General features: G+C 41.3%; 2 protein-coding genes across 7 annotated transcripts in view; one reads left to right on the top strand and one right to left on the bottom strand.

The window, feature by feature from the left end:
* LOC134538089 (protein artichoke) overlaps positions 1–21014 on the top strand; it is a 40119-nt gene extending 19105 nt beyond the window's left edge. Inside the window, exons 2-8 of the mRNA XM_063379101.1 lie at positions 4426–4594; positions 8375–8508; positions 10020–10284; positions 12792–13022; positions 15674–15895; positions 18378–18576; positions 19115–21014. Coding sequence (XP_063235171.1) covers positions 4426–4594; positions 8375–8508; positions 10020–10284; positions 12792–13022; positions 15674–15895; positions 18378–18576; positions 19115–19224 — 1330 coding nt within the window. The 3' untranslated portion in view covers positions 19225–21014. The remainder of the gene's footprint in view (positions 1–4425; positions 4595–8374; positions 8509–10019; positions 10285–12791; positions 13023–15673; positions 15896–18377; positions 18577–19114) is intronic.
* LOC134538088 (protein zer-1 homolog) overlaps positions 20778–27271 on the bottom strand; it is a 31788-nt gene continuing 25294 nt past the window's right edge. For all 6 annotated transcript variants that reach the window (XM_063379098.1, XM_063379095.1, XM_063379100.1 and 3 more), the window contains 2 exons: positions 25545–25642; positions 20778–22188 (listed from right to left, as the gene is read on the bottom strand). In XM_063379098.1, the coding sequence (XP_063235168.1) occupies positions 22013–22188; positions 25545–25642 (274 nt within the window). In that variant the 3' untranslated portion in view covers positions 20778–22012. The remainder of the gene's footprint in view (positions 22189–25544; positions 25643–27271) is intronic.

Below are 27271 nucleotides of genomic sequence, written 5' to 3'. Positions count from 1 at the left end.
TTTTTATATCCAGGAATAATTTTTTTCCATTTTCGCATGGATAGAATCAATTTTAGAAGAAAAATAAAATCTGAATCCAATATGGCGGAAACAATTGAACATCGCTACGACAAGATGGCGGAAACAATTGAACATCGCTATGACAAGATGGCGGAAACAATTTAACATCGCTACGACAAGATGGCGGAAACAATTGAACATCGATATGACAAGATGGCGGAAACAATTGAACATCGATATGACAAGATGGCGGAAACAGTTAAACATCGCTATGACAAGATGGCGGAAACAGTTGAACCACGCTACGACAAGATGGCGGAAACAACTGAACACCCGACGAGATGACAAGATGGCGCCCAGACACGGGCGAGGTGGCAGCAGGGCTGGTGAAGGTTGCCAAGGTGGCCGCGAGGCGCGCTGCCGGCGGGGATTCCCGCGGCCTCGGGCGCCGTGACCTGCGCGGCGCCCTCATTGGCTGCTGATTGGCGGCGGGCATCGAGCGCCGGTCAACAGCGGCGCAAGGCGCTGTCGCGACAGTTCCTCACGTCCTCACGAGAGTGCGCGATAGTCGACTGCACGCGTGTTTCCCCTCGGAAGTCACTCCCGTGTCTTCAGCTACATTAGTGTGTTTCCGAGACACACGGTAAAAACATTTCTAGGTTCGCCGCAGACCTTTAGGAACCACTCGATTGATTATGCGCTGTGTGGCTAGTACTAATAACGGTAGTTATTAGTTTGATCCCTTTATAAATAATCATAAAATTAAGTTCAAGATACGTCCACTCAGTACCGTAAATTTACTAAGGTGAAATTTTTTTAACTGTGGCCAGACGCAGAGATAGCTATATACTTGTATTGTAACGTTACTAAAAATTTTCATCAAAACTTCCACGTGGAAAGATGTAAATAAAAACACGATGAAATTTTATAGATAATTTTTACGTTTTATAATACGCGCAAGGTCTCGGAAGTTACTCTTGTCGCTGCTTCGGAAGCGAGCCATAGAGTAGAGAAGTGAGAGACGCACTCTCCGGATCACAGCTGTCGGAGCCGTGTGTCTGGCGGTCCAACTCCTCGGGCTACCACATGGCCAGTTCAAGTGCCTTGGGTTCAACTACAACGGTTGTTCCTGTTAGATACAACAATTTACTTCTTCCAAGTACACCACGGCGATTAGTAATCTATCCAAATATGTGTCTGTTGAAGTACTCCTTGTAAATAAACTCACGTGACATTGATTACATCAGCTGATACTTGACATTTCTGTCAGTAGACCGTTAGACTGAGTCCGCCACAAAATGCAGATGAAAAAGCAAATTTTTGATATTCCATAGTTATCCTTATTGAACATAATTTATAGGATCACTCAATCACGTAGTATTGACAAATAAACTCAATTAAATACACACAAAATACTAATGTACTGCTTAAATTATTTTTTTTACGAAAAAAATCAAATAGTGTCTTAATACTTTTCACACCTCTGCAGGTAAATGAGTAAAACATGAGCCTGAATGTTTGCTTGACGCCTTCGCAGTTAGACAACCGGCTAAGCGGTTGTGTCACGCAGTGTTGCATATGACTGCCGGGCGCTGGCTAACGCCAGATGTAAATAAAGGTGTCGTGGAAATTTTTTTTCCGCACAAACTCATGTGAATAATACTCTGCTTTAACTTAGAAAAAAAATCTTGAATCTCGGAAAATTCTTCACCGATTGCTTTGAAATTCTGACACAGCGTTGCATTCGAATGAGCGCGTGTTTTTATATACCTATACCACAACTGTGACAGGTAATAGGATAGCTATAAATGCACGGGAAGCCTAAGATGTACATCAAGTTCTGTCCGTGCCTGAACACGCCCTAATATTCACCTTCGGCCAAACCTCGAGATTATTTATATGTATTTATATTTCTCTGTTTATTTTAATGTAGCTATACTAACCTAACTAACCGTCCATAGTGTTTTAAAGTGTTTTAATGTAACTAACCTAACCGGCCACTTTCAATATTTGAACTCGTTTTTCCTGCGCAAAAATAAAACAAATCCCGAGGTTGGCCGAAGGTGAATTATTCGGGCGTGTTCGGGCAGGGACAGAACTTGATGGACATCTTGGGCTTCTCATGAATGCACGTGTGTGTGTTCGTCTTCAGTTTTGCAAAGATAAAGGAACCACGCTGTGATCGGGCATGATGGGTCGGTCTGCGGGCACAAACCTCGGCGATTACGTCCCTGATTGGCTGCACAGCTTTATGAGTGTCTGCAGCACACGAAGAGATCGCGGAATCTGCCGACCTGCAATGACTCGTGGCCGAGGTTGTTCCCGTGTTGAAGACAAGTGGGGAGGGAGGGAGGGGGGCCGCCAGGGGCGCTGCTGACGGCAACGAGCGCCTTGGCCCGCGAGGTCAGAGGTCGCGACCTCCGCGGGACACAAGGCCGCGCGCAACACCGGCACAACTCGCCCGACCCGCGAAGACACCGCTAGCTGGTCACGTGTCACGCAGGAAACTGCTGCACGCTTTGCATCGTCACCCAGCCGCTAGGGGCAGCACAAGCTTTGTAAATCGCGCGCAAAAAAAAAAAAAAGTAAAACTTTGTAGTATTAACGGTTTAGCGAATTTTAACAAAATGCGAAGTAAGTATTTTAATAAAATTTCTTGTCGAAAATCAGATCCAAAGCCGGGATTTAGTATTTTTTTCCCCAAGTATTGTTCGTTCTACAAATCTAAATATCCAACAGTGTACAAGCACGAAGAAAGTTCATTTTTGGCACCGTGTAGCAAACTACTCTGCAGTAAAATTTTGCTTCGTCGCTGAGGAAAACCCCGCACAGAATAAGGTTTGTTTGAATCAAACAAATATTTGTTTATATATGGTGAAACAAATATTTACTTGGTGGAACAAAATATTTTGTTAGCTTAGCCAAACTCAATAAGTAACAAAAATAATTTGTTACACCTAACCAAATATACATTTGAGTTAACAAAATCATTTTGTTGGGTCAACAGAATATTTCCTACCAAATATTTGTTTGAATTAACAAAATATATTTATTTCGCCATATATAAACAAACATTTTGTTGAGGCAAAGAAACCTTTCTCTCAGTGCGCGCTATTGATTTCGTAACGTCGTGCAGACGATAAAAAAAGGGCGCGTGTAAATCAGTACACGTGATGAAGTGAAAATTCTTTGGGAATTGAAACCTCGACTTGTAAGAATATCTCTATGGCCCAGTACCTATTCTTTGTCCTTTCCACGTCGGGAACGTTTAGCAACAATGGTCAACGAAAACTTTGCATTAAAATTCGGCCTTGAAATTTTACTCAAATCGTGCCCTAAGAGATTTCACTTGAAAAATTATTTAGTTACACAGCTAAAATAATACGTACTTGAAATAACACCATTTTCTTGCGAATGTGTCCCGTGGCGCGATGCACAACAATAACCTCAAATCCCGTTGTGTTGCCCTCCGCCCAGACGCTCCCTTACTAGATGCCAGCAAGTCCGCACGCCCCGCCCAGTTCTCTGCACCGTCCGCAACCTACTAGCGTCAGAAACAACAATGTTTCACGAGACCGTTGCATTAAAATTCGGACTTGAAATTTTACTCCCATCGCGCCTGAAGAAGTTTCAATTCAAAAATTAAATGACATCATCGAAATGGTCTATTGCTAATCAACAAACCCGTTTACGTGTGTTGCTTCCTCCGGAAGTACCCTCCAACCCCCCTTGCAACCCGGCTTTTGGCAGGTGACTGTCACACTCGTGACACATGCAGTAAGTCCGTCAAGGTCTCTGGTGTCAGCCCGTCAAGGTTTCATACAGCACTTTTACACTGAACAACCCAGGGAGGAAGTGGTACATAGGAGCACAGTAGTAGCTCGCTGAATGGTCTCCATTCCCTGCCGACACTACATTCTCAAGATTCTCTTTTTTTTCTTCCTTCCCAGCCTAATCCTCATCTTCGTCGGTCGCGCAAAAAAAAAAAAATCGAGTGTTGAACCACTCGAGGCTTGTGAAGTTTATGGGCGCGCCTGGAAGGTATACCACCATGCAGCCACAACGGTCGAGAGTGTTGCAGTTCCGTGGCATCACGTGGTTTAATTTTAGTCCAGCCAAAATTTCCGACCCACAAAAGTGGACATATGAAAGTGTAACTAACAAACTCGCACGCGAGTCTCCAAAACCAACACTTCTGCCTCAAATAGGAGCGATAACTGTGCTTTGTGGGTTGCGTTAAGTTCTACATCTTACACATTTTTGTAGCCGTGAACCACACATTCTGTTTATGGGCTCTTGGTACCATGTGACTTCCTGGAACACATGGCGCGGGTATCACTGTTTACGGTGGACACTTGTGGGGCTGGAAGTGTAGCTGCGACTGTGCTTGTGACTGTGACTGACACTGCGACTGTGACTGTGCAGCGTGCTGGAGGAGAGCGTGTTCGCCGGCCTGGGCCGCCTGCAGTTCCTGAGCCTGGCCGACAACCAGCTGGGCGCAGTGCCGCGCCACGTGCTCAGGCAGACCCCGCACGTCAAGACCCTGGACCTGAGCCGCAGCCAGCTGCAGCGCGTCGCCGCCGAGGACTTCCAGGTCTGTTATCTCCCTGTTCTCCCTGTCCTCCTTGTTCTCCCTGTCCTCCCTGTCCTCCCTACTCTCCCTGATCTCCCTGCTCTCCCTGCTCTCCCTGTCCTCCCTACTCTCCCTGATCTCCCTGCTCTCCCTGTCCTCCCTGTTCCCCCTGCTCTCCCTGTCCTCCCTGTCCTCCCTACTCTCCCTGATCTCCCTGCTCTCCCTGTCCTCCCTACTCTCCCTGATCTCCCTGCTCTCCCTGTCCTCCCTACTCTCCCTGATCTCCCTGTTCTCCCTGTCCTCCTTGTTCTCCCTGTGCTCCCTGCTCTCCCTGTCCTCCCTGTTCCCCCTGTCCTCCTTGTTCTCCCTGTGCTCCCTGTCCTCCCTGTTCTCCCTGTCCTCCTTGTTCTCCCTGTGCTCCCTGCTCTCCCTGTCCTCCCTGTTCCCCCTGTACTCCCATTTCTCCCTGTTCTCCCTCTTCTCCCTGCTCTCCCTGTGTTACCTGTTCCCCTGTTCCACCTGTTCTCCATGTTCTCCCTGCTCTCCCTGTGTTACCTGTTCCCCTGTTCCACCTGTTCTCCTGTTCCACCTGTTCTCCATGTTCTCCCTGTGTTACCTGTTCCCCTGTTCCACCTGTTCTCCATGTTCTCCCTGTTCTCCCTGCTCTCCCTGTCCTCCCTGCTCTCCCTGTTCTCCCTGCTCTCCCTGTACTCCCTGTCTCCCTGCTCTCCCTGTTCTACCTCTTCTCTCTGATCTCCCTGTTCTCCCTGTCTCCCTGCTCTCCCTCTTTTCCCTGTTCTCTCTGATCTCCCTGTTCTCCCTGTTCTCCCTGTGTTCCCTGCTCTCCCTGCTCTCCCTGTTCTCCCTGCTCTCCCTGTCTCCCTGCTCTCCCTGTTCTACCTCTTCTCTCTGATCTCCCTGTTCTCCCTGTCTCCCTGCTCTCCCTCTTTTCCCTGTTCTCTCTGATCTCCCTGTTCTCCCTGTTCTCCCTGTGTTCCCTGTTCTCCTTGCTCTCCCTGTGTTCCCTGTTCCCCCTGTTCCACCTGTTCTCCCTGTTCTCCCTGCTCTCCCTGTTCTCCCTGCTCTCCCTGTACTCCCTGCTCTCCCTGTACTCCCTGCTCTCCCTGTTCCCCCTGCTCTTCCTGCTCTCCCTGTGTTACCTGTTCCCCTGTTCCACCTGTTCTCCATGTTCTCCCTGCTCTCCCTGTGTTACCTGTTCCCCTGTTCCACCTGTTCTCCCTGTTCTCCCTGCTCTCCCTGTCCTCCCTGTTCTCCCTGTACTACCTGTTCTCCCTGTACTACCTGTTCTCCCTGTTCCCCCTGTCCTCCCTGCTCTTCCTGCTCTCCCTGTACTCCCTGTTCTACCTGCTCTAGCTGTCTACCTGTGCTCCCTCTTTTCCCTGTTCTACCTCTTCTCCCTGTTCTCCTTGCTCTCCCTGTGTTCCCTGTTCCCCCTGTTCCACCTGTTCTCCCTGTTCTCCCTGCTCTCCCTGTTCTCCCTGCTCTCCCTGTACTCCCTGCTCTCCCTGTACTCCCTGCTCTCCCTGTTCTCCCTGTTCTCCCTGCTCTCCCTGTGCAGATCGCTCTGGAACTTCCTCTTCTCTTTATCGAGCTCACCATAATCATTCCTCTTCTACCTACCATACTCACCATAGTTATTCCTCTTCTACCTACCATACTCACCTTAGCCATCATCCTAATGCCGGTCGAACTCACCTTAGTCATTGTTCTTCTCCTTGTCGAACTCAACGTTATTAGCCAGACGAACATATCTATAAATATCTGACTCACATTTTGCAAATACCATTGATATACAGTATCATGTATATGATGACCAAATTTGCAAGTAAACACCATATGCAATGCATCAGTAAAAATATCTTGCACAAAATAAATGTGGAATGAAAATGTAAACGCCGGGTGAAGCTTTGTCATAGCCAGGTTGTGAAACCTTGTAAATGTAAAACATGAGTATTTATGGGATTTACTTTTTTTTATTGACCTGACGAGAGCATAAGGCATGACCCTCAGACTGATCCGTCAGGAAGCCTGCAGAAGGGCCACGCGGTGTGATTTACGCGGACAAATATATTGTTGATCTGCAATTGGACTAAAATAATGTCACTTACCTTTCCGTTACTTCTAAGCAATATTAATCTTTTTATAGCTGTAACTTTTAATCATTTTAATAATATTTAAGTAATTGTTGTATTGAAACATATGGGTAAGATACATATTTGTTTCCTTTTTAAACACAAATCTAGTTTTATTCCGAGTTTGATGAAAATGCAACAAATATGCACACTTGACCTCCGAAATAAGTGGAAAAATACTGCCTTCATCTGATTTCGTTCATCCGAAATGAAGCGTCTTCGCTTTGCAGAATTCCCAAGCAATTCTTCAGCTAGTGCGTGCGTGTAAAACCTAATATACCATAACATAAACATTAATAAAACATAAAAATTGATAAAATGACAGCTGAAGATACTTCCCCTTCTTCTGAAGATATAAATTCAAGTTCTGTTGTATTGTTGTGTTGAGAGGTTTCTTTAAAAAAAATAAGTTTCAAGATTTTTTCTCTTGAGTGGCCAACAGCAGTCAACAAAGTATCTGAACTAAGAGATAACCTAGGCAGTGAACAATTTTTTTTCTGATTTTAATTGGGTTGTAAAATAGAACCTTGTGCATCGTTAAGGCTTCTTATGACGCCAATAATATGAGCGAAAACATAGCTACAAGAATTCCAATGTCACTTTCTGAACATTTTTAAATGTGAACATTATGTCTATTTAATATTTTATTTACAGTATCACGTTGAAACTATAATTTATATTGAAATGAATGTCTGTTATTACGACTGCTAATCGTAGGGTTCAAGAAAAATTAGTTATGAATCCAGGTTTAGGAATGCTTTGTAGTACATCTATTTATTTTAAAAGTTACCATGAACTTCTAACCTTTTCAGTTTGACAATATAATTATTCTTTTTTTTTCATATCATAACTGTTTTTCTTCTTAGTATACAGTTTATAGCGATAAACTTCCGTAACAAACATATATAAGAAGCTGAGCAATAATTGCACATTGCGTTTGCAACAGAGTATAAGAGGTTCGTGTCATATAAAGTTTCGTTGATTGGCATCTATTTTTTGACGAAGTGCTTTGAAAACTTAAAATAAAAAAAAATTAATAAATAGTTTTAACAGCACAACACATTGCATTTTTTTAAAAATTTTTTTTCCGAAGACAATAGGAGCAGAATATCCCGGAAAAAAAAAACAACTTTGTTTTAGTTGGGAGAATTCAAGATTAGCGCAACGTTTAAGGAGAGGGTACTAACCAAACGAGCCAACTCGGCTCCAGCTGTTTTTTTTAAATTTTTTTTTAGGCCACAGTAGTTTCATACCGTTTTTTTCTTCTTCTGGTTAAAGCATTGTTTATAATTTAAAAGATTTCCACAATCCAAAAGTGGACTGGTACAAGTAATTTTCTCTGAGATGAAGAGAATCAAATTAATTTTTGGGAATGACTATGAGTATAAAAATAGACAATTTGACGTTTTTTTAAAAATATACTTTGTTTGACCTCTGCCTAAACGAATGCCAATCTGCAATATTAAAAGATTAAAAAAAATTGTTATGGTACCAAAACTATTTGAACAATGTGGTGTCCTTGGGATCTTATTCCTCGGGAAGACACGAGCTGGACTGCCATAGTTTCCTGGCAGCACTCCGCCGAGTGCAGTGGCGAAGGGCTGTCTCTAGTCTCTAGCACCCTCGCTGATGGTGTGTGGTGTTGCAGGACATACCGGAGCTGCACAGCCTCATCCTGGGCACCAACGACATCTCTGAGCTGGAGCAGAAGTCCCTGCCTCGGACCCTCAGGCACCTGCACCTCGCCCGCAACAAGCTGTCCGACCTCAACTACACTCTCAGGTGCGCTGCTGCCAACTGTTGTGTTACCAACATACTGTCTACACTCTCAGGTTTAGTGTTGCCAACTAACTACACTCTCAGGTGCGGTGTTGCCAACTGCTGTGTTACCAACTTACTAACTAAACTCTCAGGTGCGGTGCTGCCAACTAACTACACTCTCAGGTACAGTTTTGCCAACTTACTACACTCTCAGGTACAGTTTTGCCAACTAACTACACTCTCAGGTACAGTTTTGCCAACTAACTACACTCTCAGGTACAGTTTTGCCAACTAACTACATTCTCAGGTACAGTTTTGCCAACTAACTACACTCTCAGGTACAGTTTTGCTAACTAACTACACTCTCAGGTACAGTTTTGCCAACTTACTACACTCTCAGGTACAATTTTGCCAACTAACTACACTCTCAGGTACAGTTTTGCCAACTTACTACACTCTCAGGTACAGTTTTGACAACTAACTACACTCTCAGGTACAGTTTTGCTAACTAACTACACTCTCAGGTACAGTTTTTCCAACTAACTACACTCTCAGGTACAGTTTTGCCAACTAACTACACTCTCAGGTACAGTTTTGCCAACTAACTACACTCTCAGGTACAGTTTTGCCAACTAACGGCACTCTCAGGTGCGGTGTTTCCAACTAACTTAACTCAGGTGCAGAGATGCCAACAGTAACTACCTGCCCGGATGCAGTGTTGCCAACTGACTTGCACGATCCTGCCACTCATGGGCCAGCTTCAGGTTTGAAACTGGGGCAGATCCCACCGTCGGCAGATGACGGTGGGGGATCGGCTCAGGAGGCCAGAATGTACCCAGCCATGGCGGCGAGGGCAGACATTACCTTGCGCTGCAGTGCGGGGTGGTGACGCAAACACCCTGTTCCGGACTCCAGAAGTGGAGGATCCCTGCCCAGCCTGGGACACCGCTGACTCCCAGTCACCAAGCTCTGAACTCTGAGCCGCCAGGCCAGGCCAGGCTGTGTCAGTCAGTGGCGGATCCAGAGGTTCACCTCGGAGGGGGGCACTCTAGGATTTCAGAATAGCAGGAGAAAAAAAAGTCTTAAAATTACTAAATTTTGCATTTAATCTACTCACATTACACACAACATCCAACCATCAGATTCTATGATTCCACAAGAAATTCATTAATTATATTAAAATATTTTATTGGTTTCAGAAACAATCATTTTTTGTCGGCAATATTAATGTAACAGACAACTGGTTTTTTCGGGGGAGGGGGGGGGGGGGGAAGCACTTGCCCCTGGTGCTTCCCCTTTTGGATCCGCCACTGGTGTCCGTATTTGTTTGGTTATGTTTTGGTCGCTGCTGCTACATGGTCCACTCGCCTTCCATGCGTGTGTGTCCCAGGTATTTGTGTGGTCAGCCCCGGACAAGCGTGACGGGACCTTCTGGATGCTGGGGTGCGTGTCTGCGGGCACGACGCAGAGGACTGTAGAGCGTGCTGCCGTAGACGGGGTTGACGGGAGGGAGTGTCTTGGTGTCGCCGCAGGGAGCTGTCCTCGCTGGAGTGGCTGTTCATCAACGAGAACCAGCTTCGCTCGCTGGACGGCCAGCTGCCGGCGGGGGAAGCGGCCGGCCTGAAGCTGCTGCACGCGGCCAACAACCAGCTGCAGCGGCTGCCCCCGGAGCTGCGAGGGCTGGCGCGCCTCGAGTCGCTGTTCGTGCACTGCAACGAGCTGGGCGAGCTGGGCGGCGCCCTGCAGCGCCTGCGCGCCCTCAAGCGCCTGCACCTGCACAGCAACGCCATCGCCGAGGTCAGCCTCTCCCCCCTCTCCTATGAACATTACCTAAACGGTGCTCGATTATTTTTTTTCCTAACCTAACTAAAAACCAGGGGCGCAAAAACAGGGGGGGGGGGGGGGGGAAAGGGTATTCTCCCTCCCCTGAAACCTTGATGTGGGGGCAAAAAAAGTGTTGTGTAATCAATTTTTAGATAATAAAACTGCTTAAATAGTACCCCGCTTCAATAGGGGGGATCGATGATTCTTTATAAAAAGGTATATGCCCTCCCCCTTTGAAAATTTAGTTGTTGCGCCCCTGCTAAAAACTAAGTGTATTCGGGAGGGGTCCGGGTTAGGGAAAGACTCAAAGTGCGTCTCAGGCCGAAGCTTACACGTTCGAATCATGCAGCTGTTAAGCCATGCGGGAGAGGAAGCATGCATCTTGTGCTAGGATGGGGATTGGCCAGCCATGGCAGCGATTGATGCCATGACCAACTCCCCTCACTGACTATCCTAGACTAAAAACTAGATAAGTTGGGCCCGGGTAAAACCTGCATAGACACAGGGAAAAACCCTGGGCACTTACATGCGGAATGCAAAATTTCATGCATTGTTGACAAGCAGGTTGGTTACAGGAAACAGAAGGATGGTTCCGGAAGAAGAATTGGACAGAGTAGAAAGAAACTACTAAGCAAGGGGCGGGAACTTTTACATTGCTGTTCTCTTTGGTTTGTATGGCGCTGGTTGTTTCGGGGGCGACATTTTGTCGTTTCCCACCAGGCTGCCAGCTGGAGCGTTATTTGATAGTTAAGAATGTCCTTTGCAGTGAGGGGTTGGGTGAAGAAGAGGAGAGGTTGAGGAAGGAATACAGCTGTGAGTGAGAGGGGAAGAGACGATGAGGGGAAGAGGGGGGTTTGTGACGTTGAAAGAGACTCAGAATCGGCTCGCACCCTCTACTTATGGTCTAGACCAGCGGTTCCCAAACGGTGGGTCGCGGAAGGGGTTTGCAGGTGGGTCGCGACTCGATCCTGAAACAATCAGAAACCATCGAATGAACCATCATCAGTATAGATATGAAAAAATCGAAACAAATCAAATTGTGTCAAAATGCAGACACATATATATTGTTAAATAAATAACAGTTTTGCTACAATGTGCTTATATTTGGTCAGAACACAAATTGTTTATCAATAATTAATTGCTATCTCAAAAAAAACATATATAATTTGATGGTAAATTATATACATAAGGAAGGGATAAGATACAAATAAGGTTTTTCACTCCACCATGGACTGATAGATCGTGGAGTTATTCCTGTAAGGAAAGGTGGGTCGCCAGCTGAAAAAAAGGTTTGGGAACCACTGACCTAGTTGATCTCACGCGAGCTCGTGCCGATAGAATGGTCAGGAACGTGCAACGCCGGACACAGACGACACATTGACAAAGTTATAATTTCTCGTACCACTCTTGTAAGTGTCAGTGAAACTGCGGTAAGAGTTCGTACGTAAAAATATGTGATTTCATGTGTGTATATATATGTATGTGTGTGTATATATATATATATATATATATATATATATATATATCACACACACATACATACATATACATACACATACATATATTTAGGCATATATATATATATATATATATATATATATATATATATATATATATATATATATATATATATATATATATATATATATGTAACATTTTGTATTCTTATTAAATGTGTGTATCTGTTGGAATACCACTTGCAAACAAAAATGCTTGTTTTATTGTCCACTCGTTGAAGCATGCACATGACTATATCCATTATTGGTCTGTGATTATTCCTTTTTTTTTTAAATTTGTGAATTTCCCATACGTGTGAAATGGTACATTTATATTTTCGTAACATCTGGAGAAACTTGATTCTGTTTGCCTGGAAAAAGCTTGTGTGGATGCAAGCGCGGCTCCAGAAGAGGGGGGGGGGGGGCGGTGGGGGCGATAGCCCCTCCCGTGACCAATCTTATTGATCAGTGTATATTTATGTTTACTTAAATATTTAATTTCATATGTTAAACTTTTATCTCATCAAAAGTTGCATGGAGCTACTAAGGTTCCGTATTTGAACATGAAAACTTGAGAAATAAGTATTGCTTAGTTTGTGAATATGAATTCTTACTGAGAAGTACAAAAGCAATAATAACTGAGTTAAGTAATTTTTAAGAAAGAATTGACAGTTGAATCACTTAAGAGTTTAACATCTTGTAAGGATCGAGGTCAATAGACGACGAGGAGTAAAGTTAAAAACCGAGCATTGATAGAATGAATGAATTGGGAAAACTGGAGAACTCTTAAGAAATCCCACCAGCTCATGGTGACACTGCCAACCGCCAATGTTTTCCACTAGCAAATAATCCAAGGTTGATCCAGCCAAGGCCGATATCTGACCACTTTCATTTTTTTGCAACTACGACCTTTCTTCGTGCGATAGCCCCTCCCGAAAAGTCATCCTGAAGTCGCCGTTGCATGGATGTTTGTGTCGCTCGCAGCTCTCGCCCGACGACTTCCTGGAGCTGGAGTCCTTGGAGGACTTGCAGTTGCAGAACAACCGCCTGCGGGCGCTCAACGGCTCTCTGCTGCCCCTGCGCGCGCTGCGCTACCTCAACCTGTCGCGCAACCAGCTGCCCGAGTTCTCGCTGCAGGAGATCCGCGGCCTCAACAGCATCCGCGTGCTGGACCTGTCCTACAACAGCATCTCCCAGCTCGGCGGCCAGATGGAGGTGCGTCCGCGCCCCGTGGCCCTTCCTGCACCGACACCTCCGAGACTCGGCGGTGTTGCCTGCGCTCTCTCGGCGGGAGGCCGTGTAACGGGAAGCCTACAACTCATGTAGTTTCGGTTCCCGAAGATTTCCGAAGTTTTGCGTTTTGGTATTAACGCCACTTCAGCCGCTAAATCGGAAGTTTCCAATGAAAACAAGCATGTTGTGACTGACCTAACCTAACCTAACCCTTCGATTTTTTAAATTTCAATCTTTGAGAGAAATCCGAAGTTGCACAAACGTGGTAGGGAACCGAAACTACGTGAGTTGTAGGCTTCCCCCGTGTAACATCCCCTGACACACTTCACTAGGCACCACATGTTCATTAAAATAAAAATGAATTACATTTAGTATGAATGCACATTAGAAGTTAACTTACTTGGTGTAATACAAAACTAAATTTAATTTAGAATGCATATAATTTATTGAAATAAAAATCATAAAAGGACTGGAGTGATACCATAAATACAGTTAATAAATTAAATTAATTAAAAATTTATTAAATTCTCAGTATTCAATACTAACATAAAACTAATTATTTAAATTAGTAAAATAATTCAGATAAATTTTAGTTATGGTACTAATTTTTATTCTTTTTAAAAATAATAATAGTGAATAATTTATCATTTATAAATCAAATAAAATATACATATGGGAAAATAAATGTCACTTATATAAAAAATTTACTTGAAAAAGTTAATAAACATAATATCTATCACTAATATTCATAATAAATATATATATTTTTTAAATTTTATTGACTAATATTGAATATCAATCACTAAATTTATGATTTAAAAGCAAAAATACAGTTTTTATTTGTATTTAGCTTTTTTTCACCCTTTCAATTTTTTTTACATGGTGTGCATGCATAGTAAAAATTCATTCTCATTATTTTTTCATAACATGCCTAAAAAAGTACAGCTCCAAAAATGGATAGTTCTTACAATCTTCTCAAATTAAATATGTGGTTTCCCTCATTATAGTTTGTGCAGTGAAATAGCTCTAACATAGTAGGAAACATCAAAACCCCAAACTAGCTTAGTTCGCACTTTATTCATTCAAGAGATTGCAATCAAAATATTAGCAATTAAAAAAATATAAGTAGCCGGGCACCTGGCTGAGAGGGTGTTCCAGGCAGCTCACCAAGACGAGCCAATAAGCTTGCAGCAAGCATCTCAAGTCATACGCAGCTCGGTGCAAGCTTGCAGGTAGTTCACTAGTAGATGCTTCCAGGACTCGCTGCAAGTTTAAATTCTAAACTTAATTCAAGCTAAACATTCATTGGAAGGAAATGTACGATCAACCTAAGATTATATAAACAATTTTTGGGATGAATTTGATTCTGCAAGTCAAATGCAAGGTTTGCTTTATGATTTTGTCTCACATACTGAATTGCAGGAGCGTTTGCAGAATTTCATTTCAAGGGGATGGAAAATGAGGGGAAAAAATGGGGGTGGGGGGGGGATAAAACCACTTTACCACTGTCCTTTTGTTGGTGGGAACAGCATCTTTGGCTGGTGTCTAACAGTGGCCACCTGAGTGTTGTGTAGCTGTTGTGCAATGCCAGCGCTGACAAGTGTGATTATTCAGTAACTGATGATAGACTTGTTCAAGAAAAATTTAATTTTTTTTTTTAATATCCAAGCAGAACCTCAAAAATATTACAAAGAATTTGAGAAATTCATGAAATAAAAATATCGCATTGCTATTTATTATTTTATGCATGAAAATATAAATCTGTCTTAACAAAATGATTGAAAAACAAAAAACAAAAAAATTGTGCTTCTTTAGCAAAAAAACTTATTAAAAAGGTAAGTAAAAAAAAGTGTGGTTTTTCATGGCCCCTTATGCCCCTACGGAGTTGGTGCTAGCGACGGAGCCTTGAGGTAACGACGTCAGCTGGGGGGCTGCCCGTGAACACGCAGATCCAGACACACCGCGGGAGGGTAGTCGAGGGAACAGCTACCTCACAGGGCCTAGCAGGTTCTGCTCCCGGCAGCGCCAACTGCACGTGGGGACAGGACTGATGCGACCAAGGTCTGCCACCCCTTGTGGCGTAGCTGAGGTGACTGGCGCCCCTGGCCAGAATCGAAAATGGCGTCCCCTCTCGGATTAAAGAAGGGAGGTGGGAGGGTTCAGTAACACGAAACCGTCGCATCGGGACCCGCCCCCCCCCCCCCCCCTTTCCTGCTCCGGCGCCCCTGGCGGAGATCATCTGTGCCACCCGATTGCTACGCCACTGTGCCACCTGCTTGCTACGCCACTGTGCCACCCTGGGCAAACGTGACTTTTGCCGCCCCTCCCGTAGCTGGGGTAACCAACCCACCTTTGCGAATATTCAAATTACTAGACAATAGATAAGGGGGGGAAAAAATCGCACATAATAATAATTTGTACCCTCAACTCTTTCAATTAATGTCGAAGAGGAAAAATTTTTGCATTTAACTTGTTTTTTTTTTCCCACAGAAGGCGCTAGTGTGGCACTTGGTAGGCCCGGAAGGAGGAGCCCACGTCACGCGGACGTCGGAAGGGCTGGCGGGAGGGGGATTTGAGGGGAGCGAGGGAAGGGGAGGAGCCGGCTGCGAACCAAGGGGCGGGGGTTGTTGCAGAACCTGGTGGAGGCGGAGACCCGGGTGCTGGACCTGCGGCTGGAGCACAACAACCTGCGCTCGCTGGCGGGCAGCCTCATGGGGCTGCAGGGTCTGCGCAAGCTGTCGCTCAGCCACAACGGCCTGCAGGCCATCTCGCCCGACGACCTCATCGGGCTGGACGACCTGCGCTTCCTCGACGTGTCGAACAACCACCTGTCCACGCTGGAGGAGACCTCCAAGGTGCGGCTTCTCGGGAGGCCTTCATTTCCACGGACGAGAGAGCCGAAACCCCAAGTTCATGCTCGCTTTTCTTTTCCCGTATCTTTAGTGCAGCCATCCTAACCAAATCAACCATCCACGTTTTAAAGTATTTATAATGTAACTAACATAACCTTATTGACCATTAGTATCCTTTAATCAACACCGCCATATTTATTTAAATGAAACCGGCCCCCCTCCCACCCCCCCACGAAGATGCACGATCGGGAGTTTGGCTCTCTCGTCTGTGAAAAGAAGGCTTCCCTACTTCTCGGCTCCATCTCTCTCGTCTTCAAGGCATTGCTTTCATTCCAACTCATTACCTCCCTTGCACCTGTTGCTCTGCAAAACTGTAAGTAATTCCCACAGATACTCGCTTAGTGTAATATATCGTAAAAAAGGCATGCAAGTGATTATAATTACGCAGACTTGCACAACGTTTTACATCCATGATATTATGCTAAGTGAATATTTGTTGATAATATTTGTTTCAGAGCAACAAATGCCAGGCAGGTATTGAGTAACAAAATTTATAAAGAATAGTTTTTAATTATAACTATGCATACGTTTTCAAAATTGACTAAATTTGCTACAATTTGAGTCCAGAACCATCTCTGTAAACCCAATAGTTTTTAAAATACAGCTTTTCAAAATGTATCAATTTTTTTGAAATTGGCCATTGTTATCAATATTTATTTGTTCTGTGGGAATTTCGATATTGTAGGCCTATTTTCTGTGGAAAATCCCCCTTTCCTTCTCATATTCCAATGGATGTATTAACAGTATTAAATATGAAATATACCAAAACTTCTTGTAACTTCTAAAAATAAACATTGAATAATAAAAAAAAAACATTGTTGTAAATAGAAAAAAACAAAGACTACAAATGTGCCCTTCCAAAAGGGTAAATGTACTTTAATTCCAGAAATTATACATTAGATAGTTATTTCATTTACTTTATATCATTCCAAACTTTATTTGTTCTGTGGGAATTTCGATATTGTAGGCCTATTTTCTGTGGAAAATCCCCCTTTCCTTCTCATATCCCAATGGATGCCCAAGAGGTTAGAGAAGACCTACATTTTCCATATTTCTCATTAATCTTTGTGTTACATTATCAAAGCCTTCTGAACAGTTCATGGCCATATACCCCTTCCGTTCTATCCATATCAAAAATTTTTAAAATAATATATATTATGCAGGGGCGCAACAACTAAATTTCCAAAGGGGGGGCAATATACCTTTTTATAAAGAATCATCGATCCCCCCTATTGAAGCGGGGGGGGGGGGGGGGGGTCCGGGGGTCCTCCCCAGGGAAAATTTGTATTTCAAGGTGGAAAATGGTGCTATTTAAGCAGTTTTATTACCTAAAAATTGATTACACAGCACTTTCTTTGCCCCCGTTCAAGGTTTCAGAAGGGGGGGGGGGGGGGGGGCAAAATACCCTTGCCCAACCCCTGTTGTTGCGCCCCTGAATTATGTAATGTTTTGCTCCTTTCACTTGCATGAGAATCTAATGCAAGAAAATGATTATTACATTAATTTCAATTTTAAAAAAGTTATTCAAAATTAAAATACATTTTTTTGTAATTCAGTAAGAGCCAAATCGATAAAAACCTATCTGCCCGGAACCATCACAGCACAATATGCTTCAATTTATTGTACAAAGTATAATAAAAAATTAACAGTATTAAATATGAAATATACCAAAACTTCTTGTAACTTCTAAAAATAAACATTGAATAATAAAAAAAAAAACATTGTTGTAAATAGAAAAAAACAAAGACTACAAATGTGCCCTTCCAAAAGGGTAAATGTACTTTAATTCCAGAAATTATACATTAGATAGTTATTTCATTTACTTTATATCATTCCAAATGTTTAATTTAATTTTAATTGTTTTTCTAATCAATTAGGTATTATCTTTAGAAGATATGATATATATATATTTTTGTTTTTTAATTGATACATCTAGTACGTCTCTAAAGCAAAAACAAAAATCTTTGAAGGAATCGGAGCATTCGATACCTTGGAAAAGATAGCCGCTGATATAGCTTATTAATAGGGACCGGAAAAATTAGCGGGTTCAATGACCTGCAGGATGAACTCCATAGTTCTACGTACACTCGGTCAAATGCCACCCGCTCATTGGCTGCTGTCTTGTGTGAGACGTTCCAGCGTAAGCAGCCTGTGATTCGAACAAAGCTTTGGTCGGGTGTTTCTCATTGGCCCAGTCATCCAGGTGAGTTGTGAACCGAAAGCAGAGGCATCACTGAGGTATAACGATTTTTTTTTTTAGCCTATCGCGAAATGAATTTGCGAATATTTCCGGGTCTCTACTTATTAATGATGTTACATGACTTTTCAATGAATTAAATTTGATAAAATTTTCAACACTGCGGTGTAACAAACACGTCCAGTGTAAATGTGCCGGCGAAGGAATCCGTGTCTCCCGGTGCCGCAGACGTTCCTGCCCTCGCTGGAGCGCCTCATCGCCAGCAACAACTTCCTGACGACCTTGGACAAGGACTTCCACGGCCTGCCGGCCCTCTGCTACGCCGACCTCTCCAACAACCTGATAGAGGTGGTGGGGCGGGAGCTGGCGTCTGCGCCGCACTGCCGCCTCCTGGGGGTCGCCGGCACCCTCAGGGTGGAGCTGCAAGGTAGGCGCGAGGCTCCTCTCCCTCTCACTCGATCCTCCTCCCCTCGCACACAACGCTTCGAGCGCATCTTGCAAGCACAGGTCAAGCTACTGAACCACTCTTCCCACCGTGCCATCTGCGGCGATCCAGATTCCCTTCCCGGCGCGTTCCGTCACTGCTTCCTCCGGAGACGACGGCACGTGCCCACGCCAACAGACGAACCACGCGACGTCGAGTGGGTTCATTCCTCCGTTCGCGCGGGATCCTTGGTGACCCGTGCGCACTATACGGCAGCACGCTCTAAAGTCCTTGGCGTGAACTATCCAGTATCTAGAAGGTCCCGTCATGTTTGTCCGGGGCTGACCACACATAAATATGTAGTAGAATTTTCATGACTCTTATGGACAAAAATTTCACACTTTCCTGCCTATTTTTTTGAAAAAAATAATTTACTTATCTTGCAATTTTTTTTTTAAAAGAAACGAAAAGAAACCCAGCCCTCTCTTCAGATAGGGACCAGGTGTCGGGAGAGGACCACAGAGGGCCGTGCTTGTTGCAGGCAACCCCATCTTCTGCACGCCGGACCTGGCCAGCACCATGCGTGCCATGAACAACACCAAGCTGCTGGGCGTGACGTGTCCCGTCGCGGAGGTGGTGAGCGTGGAGTAGCCCCCGCGCCAGTCACCCCCGTGGGGCACTCCAATGTCTCGACACGCCTCAGGGAGAACTCCCTTAGACCGCTGCTTCCTCCTTGAGATTCCCTCTTACCACTATCATCATTAAAAATGCTTTGTACCTCTGTGTATCGTAGTTAGTCGTCACTTTAGGACGTCGCTGAAAACCGTTGGCTATCGAGGAAAACACAACTGCGAGGAAAAAAAAAAAATCTTTGCAGTGTTTGTATAGTAAGAATTTAAAGAGTGCTAATATTATTTATGTAGGCCTAAGTAAAGAATGAATTTATTTTTTTGAGAGTGGGTTTATTCCTATAGATTTAAGTCCAATATGTATGTACGTAGCTAGGCTAGTTCGTGATTCATTTTTAAATTTCGTTGAGAGCCGGGAGAGACTAAGTACCTATAACAGCAGTTCTGAACGTAGTGAAGTAAATATTTAATATGTACACGTGTACTCTTACTTTTTCAACTGCGACAGTCCCGACGAATTGGTCAAAAGTACAAGTGTCTGGCAGGATGCTGGGTGTGGCAATTCGAAGCCTACGTGTCGGAGATATGCAGTTGTTGCTGGGGTTACTGAGACAGCTTGGAACACACACACTCTCTCTCTCGTCAGCCGTTCCCTCATTTAGGGTTAGCACTAGTTCGTAAGTCAGGTAACATTGTTATTTATTATCTTCCCGTAATATATCTTAATCTGTTGTCTGAATTGTTGTATTTTTAGGACTGAGCAACTTTTCTTAAAACATTTAACGGTCATTTATTTTTAATAGATAACTTACTGCTCATTTAAAAATATTACCATCATGATTAGAGGGATAATGTAAAAAGTTATTCCTTGAACTGTATAATTCTCACTTCAGAACAAATTATGTAATTTAACATAGTTTCTATTGTTATTTTGTAAGTTTGTTCACATAAAACTTAGATTTTGTTAGTTTATAAATTGTTACCATTTGGTTATTTTGGATATGGTGATATGTGAGTAGCTAAATAATCAAAGATATATAAAAAAAATTGTATTTTCAAGTTGCAGAATGATACAGCAATATAAATAAACTATTAAAAAAAAAGCCTTTCTGTTTCATGTACCATTCTCACAACAATGCTACCCATACATCAGCACCAGTCTCTTGTTGATGAACTTCAAATATGTCGCGGATACAATCATGTTTTATGGAGCTTCAAAATTCAGCCCAAAAGCTGACAAATATTATTCCAAATGTCTTACCGACTAATTCTCTAGTTTATTTAATATAAAGCTCGCATGACTGATTTCTAAATAATTTTTTTTTTCCTGAAAAAATTCTACAGTGATTTAGTTCATTTTATTAAGGTTTTTGAGAAACTTCAGTTCTACAGACAATACAATTACGAAGTACTTATAAAACTTAAATTCTAGATTATAAGCATGTAATTTCACCTTCACTTATCCTTAAATAGGTATTAAATTAAATTTCCTTTGTGTATCACATAATTTTACATCAACATTTTCATGTTTACTGATGACTGTTGAACACCACACACAAAATGAACAACACTGTAAAGATTTTAAATATTTTATAATTGAAAGCAACATTTATTTACAGCTCATAAATTGTAATTTTTACTACAAAGTATTGTATCACAAGTGTCTACAACTGGGTGGGACGAAGATTTTTCTTATCAAAAAATTTTGGGGCAAAAAGAAAATTTTTTTTCTTCTAAAACAAAAAGTATTGCGATTTGAACTTTTTTTTCCATCTAATAAAACTTTAAGATCTTATATACAAGTAAAAAAAATTTTTTTTGAAAATAAAATATAAAAAAATAATTTGAATGTCTGATATTTATCTATAATAAGTTATTTTCGATTGTTTAGAATTCCAAATTACAGATGACAAAATTATTTATTGGTACTATACATATTATAATATTGCTATAAAAATAGTTTTTTTTTAAATAAATGAACAATGTAATGTTATGGTCAAGGTTGTTTTTATTTAAGTTACCATTGCTGTGTTCTGGTAGCCACAGCTGTTCTCACACACTAGGATGAATTAAATTTACACCCAGCTTTTGGAGATGACTTTCCCTACATTATTTATGACAAACTGGGTTTTGCCCAGTCCCTACGTACTAGGAACAGCAGCCTGCATCGCCACACAACCTCAATAATCTCGCAAACTTTCTATTAGACTGGTTTATTCCTACTCTACAAAAAAAAATAATTGTTGTCAATTATAATAAAAAAAAAGTCTTACCTACAAAGTCTTATTTACTTAAATATTACTTTTTTCTCTCTTTAAACTGTACACAAATTCAGTGATCTACACATTACTTTCCATAATTTTTAAAAATTTCCAACAACTTGACTCACCAAGTCTGCTTTCGTGTTACACTTAACAGAAAACAGGAGTTAAGACAATTTAAATGTGCATTCGACAGCAAAAAGACAACATTCTCCCTTGCTACAGTAACAATCACAATTAGAACGGACGTGCTCGATCCACGTACGAACTTCATCCGTGACGGCACGCACACGGCCAGAAACAGAGACGCACACGGAAGAATCACAATCCTACGGCTACGCCAAAGTTACGTGGCTGGTCACGAAAACATTTTCCAAGCACGTAGAGCTGACTTTTATCAAAATTTTATACATAAGCCTCAGCAAGATTCAAAGTAAAACATACATTACATATGAATTAATTTTTTTTTTACAAAATGGTTATGTACAAAAGAAAAAGATGCATTGTACATGGGGTGGAAGCGGTTGACGGCCACCGAGGGCGACGGAGCTAGCCGTCCAGCTGGGCGTCTCCCGAGACGTAGCCCCGCTCCTTGAACTCCCGGCAGTGCCGTATCACCAGCAGGGCCAGCTCCTTGATGCGCGCGTACGGCTGCTCGTTCTGGACGATCTCCGAGAGCAGCGCCAGCCCGCCCTCCGCCTCCACCAGGTAGCAGTACTTGGCCGCTGCAACAGGGCGCACGGCGCTCGCCTGGCCCTCCCGGCGTCCACGTGGGGTCGCTGCCGTGCGGACACCCGGGGCAAACCCCCTACCGGCCCCCTTCTGCGTTCGACCCCAGGCACCCACACCCAGCCAGGCATCGTCCCTTACCAGGGTTGGCTGGTTTCAACCAACTGGCTTTTAAATACATATATACATAAAGAAAAATATTTTTTTTTTTTTAAATAACGTATTTCTTACTAGAATAATCTTAATATTTTTAAATGAGGGTCTAATTCCACTGTGATAACAACAATAGTTTGCTCATTAGACGTTTCTTGTGATTCACAGGAACAAAACATTATATAGGTACTAGTACTAAGATATTATCATTTTATCATTTAAATTATCTGAATAAGTTTTAAATTATACCAAGCAACAAACTATAAAATTAAATTAATTGGTGAACAGCTGTAATCATTTAAGTGTAAAAAAAAATTTATTATAAAAAAATCCTATTCTGTGGGAAATCTCCGACTGTACTGTAAATCCCTATTTGTGGGAAACACCCATTCCATGGAGAATCCTCCTCCTGTGGGTAAATAGTACCCTTTCTGAGGTCAAGTCCCAGTCAGATGTTCAGATCTGTTGGACTTCAGTTCTTTGGTGTTATAACTTTTATTTGTAAATGCTAAGAATAAAAATAACTAATTTAATAAAAAAAAAAAAGCTGGTTTACACCAAAAAAACCTGGTTAAAAAAAGGTAGTTTGGTTTTTTCCCAACAAAGCTCAAATAAATGGCATACAGCGCTCAAAAATGGCATACGTGATGCTGTCCGTAGGCAATATGGGCAGTTTTACAACTAAGCTCTTTTCAGACTGATAGAAAAACAAATAATTCCCATTGGCTTTAAAAAAATTGACAAGGTTTTTCATGGTTTTCCCAGCACCAAAACCAATCTTGGCTACTCAAGGTTTCCCGATTTTCCCGGTCAAGTGGCGACACAATGTAGCTAACCTGACCAAACCTAACCACTCGTTAAAATGGTGAACTACTGGCAAACTAGAAAAATAATTGATAATGAGATAAACAATATTGAACTGCTGTAAAAATTTTCTCATTAATTAATCAATTCACTACCCCACACAATTTTCCTTGACTTCAAAGGCCTTCACACCTGCTTAGTTTTCCAGAATCCAATAGGAATAAAATACCCAATTTTAAAAGAAATCATAAATATGTATAACTCATAATGCAATTTTACTTATTTACTTTGAAACAAATGACCAACTTATTGAAAACATTTATAAACTTTAATGTAATGCTAATGGTACATTAACATAAACACCAGGACCATAAAATTATTCTCCAAAATTACTGCAATTACTCGACTTTTAAGAACTTGACTCGACTTGACTCGACTCATGGGTATTTATTAGTGATGGGCCGAGACTCGAAAATTCGAGTCGAGTCGAGCGAGTAGCATCAGCTCGGCTCGGCTCGGCATTCGAGTTTATTTTACTCGACGGGGCGAAACTCGAAAGGAAATTGGATAAAACTCGATGATAAAATATAATAAAATTGAATTACAATTCTTAATATCTCCTTACGTGACTTCAGCCGACACTAAAAATACGTACGTAAGACCGAAACACGTACTTAAAAACAATGACGACAATCGGCCATATTATTTATATTTTAGTTTTCCATATTGCCAACTTAACAGGTGTGACCACATAGCAAAGAAGACGAACACATTTTTAATAAACAAAACACAAATTAAATTTTATAATCTTAATATCGGCCCAAATATTACTTTTTTTTAGTAAATCCGTGCTACAATCGGCGCAACGTTACAATAATAAATTAACGGTAGCGTTATATTTGTGTTACAGAGCGCATGTTTGCGACTGATACGCCACCAATCACGAAATGGCAGTTAAAAAAAACAACTGCGCTCCACTAATTTTAGGAAGTGTAGGGTGGCGAACATGAATTTTTTTTCCGTGTTTGTTTACACTATTACGTTCGGCGAGAGTGCATTTTGTATAATTGTTTGCTATCCAAATTAAGTGGCAAATTAAAATTAATTATGAAGTATAAAGTATTTTATAAAGTGAAAGTATTTTATAAAGTGTAACTATTTAATACAAATACAAAAGCATGGATTGGTTGGAAGTGCCAGCTTGCGATTGGCCGGCAACGTAACGGCGTTGGTGTTGTAGCAATAATCTTTAAATGTATTATATTTGTTATGGGAACGTTTATTGTAATGTTGCGTTAATTGTAGCACGGCCTTACACTTCCCATAAGTGAAAGTTTTCAAAAATGTTCTAATGATTGTGTGAAACGTAACCTAACCTTCGCGCCAACAAGCCTAAATTATATTCATTTTTTTATTGACTCGTGAATGCTGCAGGCCGCAGCTAACTCGTTCGGTCCAAAATAAGGTAAATATGTAGTTGAGCGGTATTTGCGAAAAAAAATGTTAAAAACTTAAAATACTTTAATTATATGCTCTTTAAATTCCTCTTTTCATTAAAGCCGGCAGATATAAGAAATTCCAAATACTTTATGAGATATCGAATTTTTTAATTTTCATAGTTGGGCGATATTTGTTAAATAAAATTTAAAAATTCTGAAAATACTTTAATTATATGCTCTTTAAATTCCTCTTTTCATTAAAGCCGGCAGATATAAGAAATTCCAAATACTTTATGAGATATCGAATTTTTTAATTTTCATAGTTGGGCGATATTTGTTAAATAAAATTTAAAAATTCTGAAAATACTTTAATTATATGCTCTTAAAATTCCTCTTTTCATTAAAGCCGGCAGATATAAGAAATTCCAAATACTTTAGGAGATATCAAATTTTTTTAATTTTCATAGTTGGGCAATATTTGTTAAATAAAATTTAAAAATTCAAAAAATACTTTTTTCTATGCTCTATACCTCAATTATTGAATTGTATTATATCAGTTAAGAATTTATTCTAAATGAATTATTTGTATTAATACTTGTATTTTAAATATATTTGATTACGTGGGCCAGTCTAAGGACTCTTAGCAGTAAAGTGCAAATATTCAAGCTCAACTTAAGTGTCAAAGATTCAAATAAAAATTCAGACTCGAATCGACTCGACTTGAATTTATGATCTACAAACTCGACTCGAATCGACTCGAACTAATTATTGTATAATTCGACTCGACTCGACTCGACTTAAAAATTTGCAGGTTCGTACATCTCTAGTATTTATTACCGAACTCAACTCAACTGGACCCAGAAATTTGCAGTCATTATTTTTTAATACACGCACGCACGCACGCACACACACGTAGATAACAGCAGAGATATGGAGGATGTAGAGGCACTACTCACGGTAAACTTCTGTCAAGTTGGCGAGGGCCCACACGGCCCAGTGCTGGCACTCGGGCGTGTGGTACATCTTGGCGAGGTGCAGGATCGGCTCGAACGACCTGCGAGCACGGCACAACCGCACGGTCGCACACACGCTCGCGAGACGCTCCACAGATCCGGGCCGCGCCGGGCACTGGGATCGAACCAGGCCCGTCGTCGCAGGCGGCCAGGGAAGGCCAAATCCCCGCCAACCCGCCCGCTCCAGTTTCAACATTTTTTTTTTTTTTTAATGCACGAATTTACCCTGAGGGTAGGACAAAATTAAAACTCTTAACTATGTAAATAAAAATGTAAATGTTTGTTTTAAATTTTAAAACTCCGGAAGTTCTTCACCGATTGTTTTGAAATTTTGATACAACTTTGTTTTCATATGCCAGTGTCACATCTGTGACTGGTAAAAAGATAAATAAAAATATAGGTAGGTATAAATGTAGGTATATAGAGGAGACAGATAGAGAAATATTGATAACAGTGCATATACAGAGATAAAGATAAAGGATTTATATGTGTGTACCTACTTCAAACAAATTATAAATACAAAATTAAAAAAAAGATTAAAATTCCAACGCATGTTGGGCATTAGCTAGTTGCTAATAAAATTCATTGGAAACCTACAAGTTATGCATCGCAATACGCTCAAGTCACATTTACAGTTATGGCTATTGTAAACTGTACAGTTTGAAGTCCTTTTTAACAGTGGGATTTGAAAATCTGTGCACTAAAAAATGGGGAGGGGACCCCAAAAAAAAATTGCACCCGGACACTTAGTTGCCCTCAACCCTTGCCATGATTTTTCGAGCACGCACTGTGCTTTATGCCAGCTTTGCTCTTAATAAGGATTACCCCATTACCTTGAGCCTCACTTCTCGAAGGAGCCTTTTCCAAATATCCAACACACTCACTGCTTGGAAACAAACTATTACTTGTAGAGATAGGCCAATCAAAACCTCAAATTCCTGAAAACCATCAAATTCTTAGTATTCAAAGGATTCAATATTCAAGGAAAAAGATTAGAAGAAAACTATTAGAGGAAATAAAGTAAATTAAAAAATTCATCAGTGATAACCTCTCTAGTTTACTAGATAATTTAATTTTTTTTTCCAAACCATCCTGTTACCAATCCCCAAGATATAGTACTTGTAACATGTAATGGATAAAAATAAAAGTAACTTAATAAAAAAAATTGACTTTTTGATAACTCTGTTGACCTCTACAACTTTCATGACTGTTAGGAGGACTATACAGTGACCTATACTTGCGGATAAGGTTATATGGTTTTATTTTTAGGTCAACTTCATTTTTAAAACAGCACATTTTGGTGCTAATTTTTTTTTTTTAATTTTCATACATTGTCTTTATTCCTAAAAATAGTGCATTATTCAGCAAATATGAAACCAATACATTTCTTAATACTTACTTATTTCAACAAAAAAGTCACACTATGACTGACAATTGATGCAAATATACAGTAAAATAATTAGTAATAAGATTGTCTAGAACGAAACTACCCAGAAAAAAAAAATTGATTGTTTGAAAAATAAGTTGTTATTAATGTAAAAATGTGTTACTAAATAGTAATGCAAGATCAGGATCAAACAATGTAATATTAATTTTTCCCAATTCACGCTGATGTATAACAACGTTCATCGAATTTACACATGACAAAATAATTTTTAATTAATAATTAA

Source organism: Bacillus rossius, chromosome 13 (assembly GCF_032445375.1).
Source record: "Bacillus rossius redtenbacheri isolate Brsri chromosome 13, Brsri_v3, whole genome shotgun sequence".
NCBI classification, from domain to species: Eukaryota; Metazoa; Arthropoda; class Insecta; order Phasmatodea; family Bacillidae; genus Bacillus; species Bacillus rossius.
Note: the sequence above shows the minus strand (reverse complement) of the source record. Positions and strands in the feature narration are given on the sequence as shown.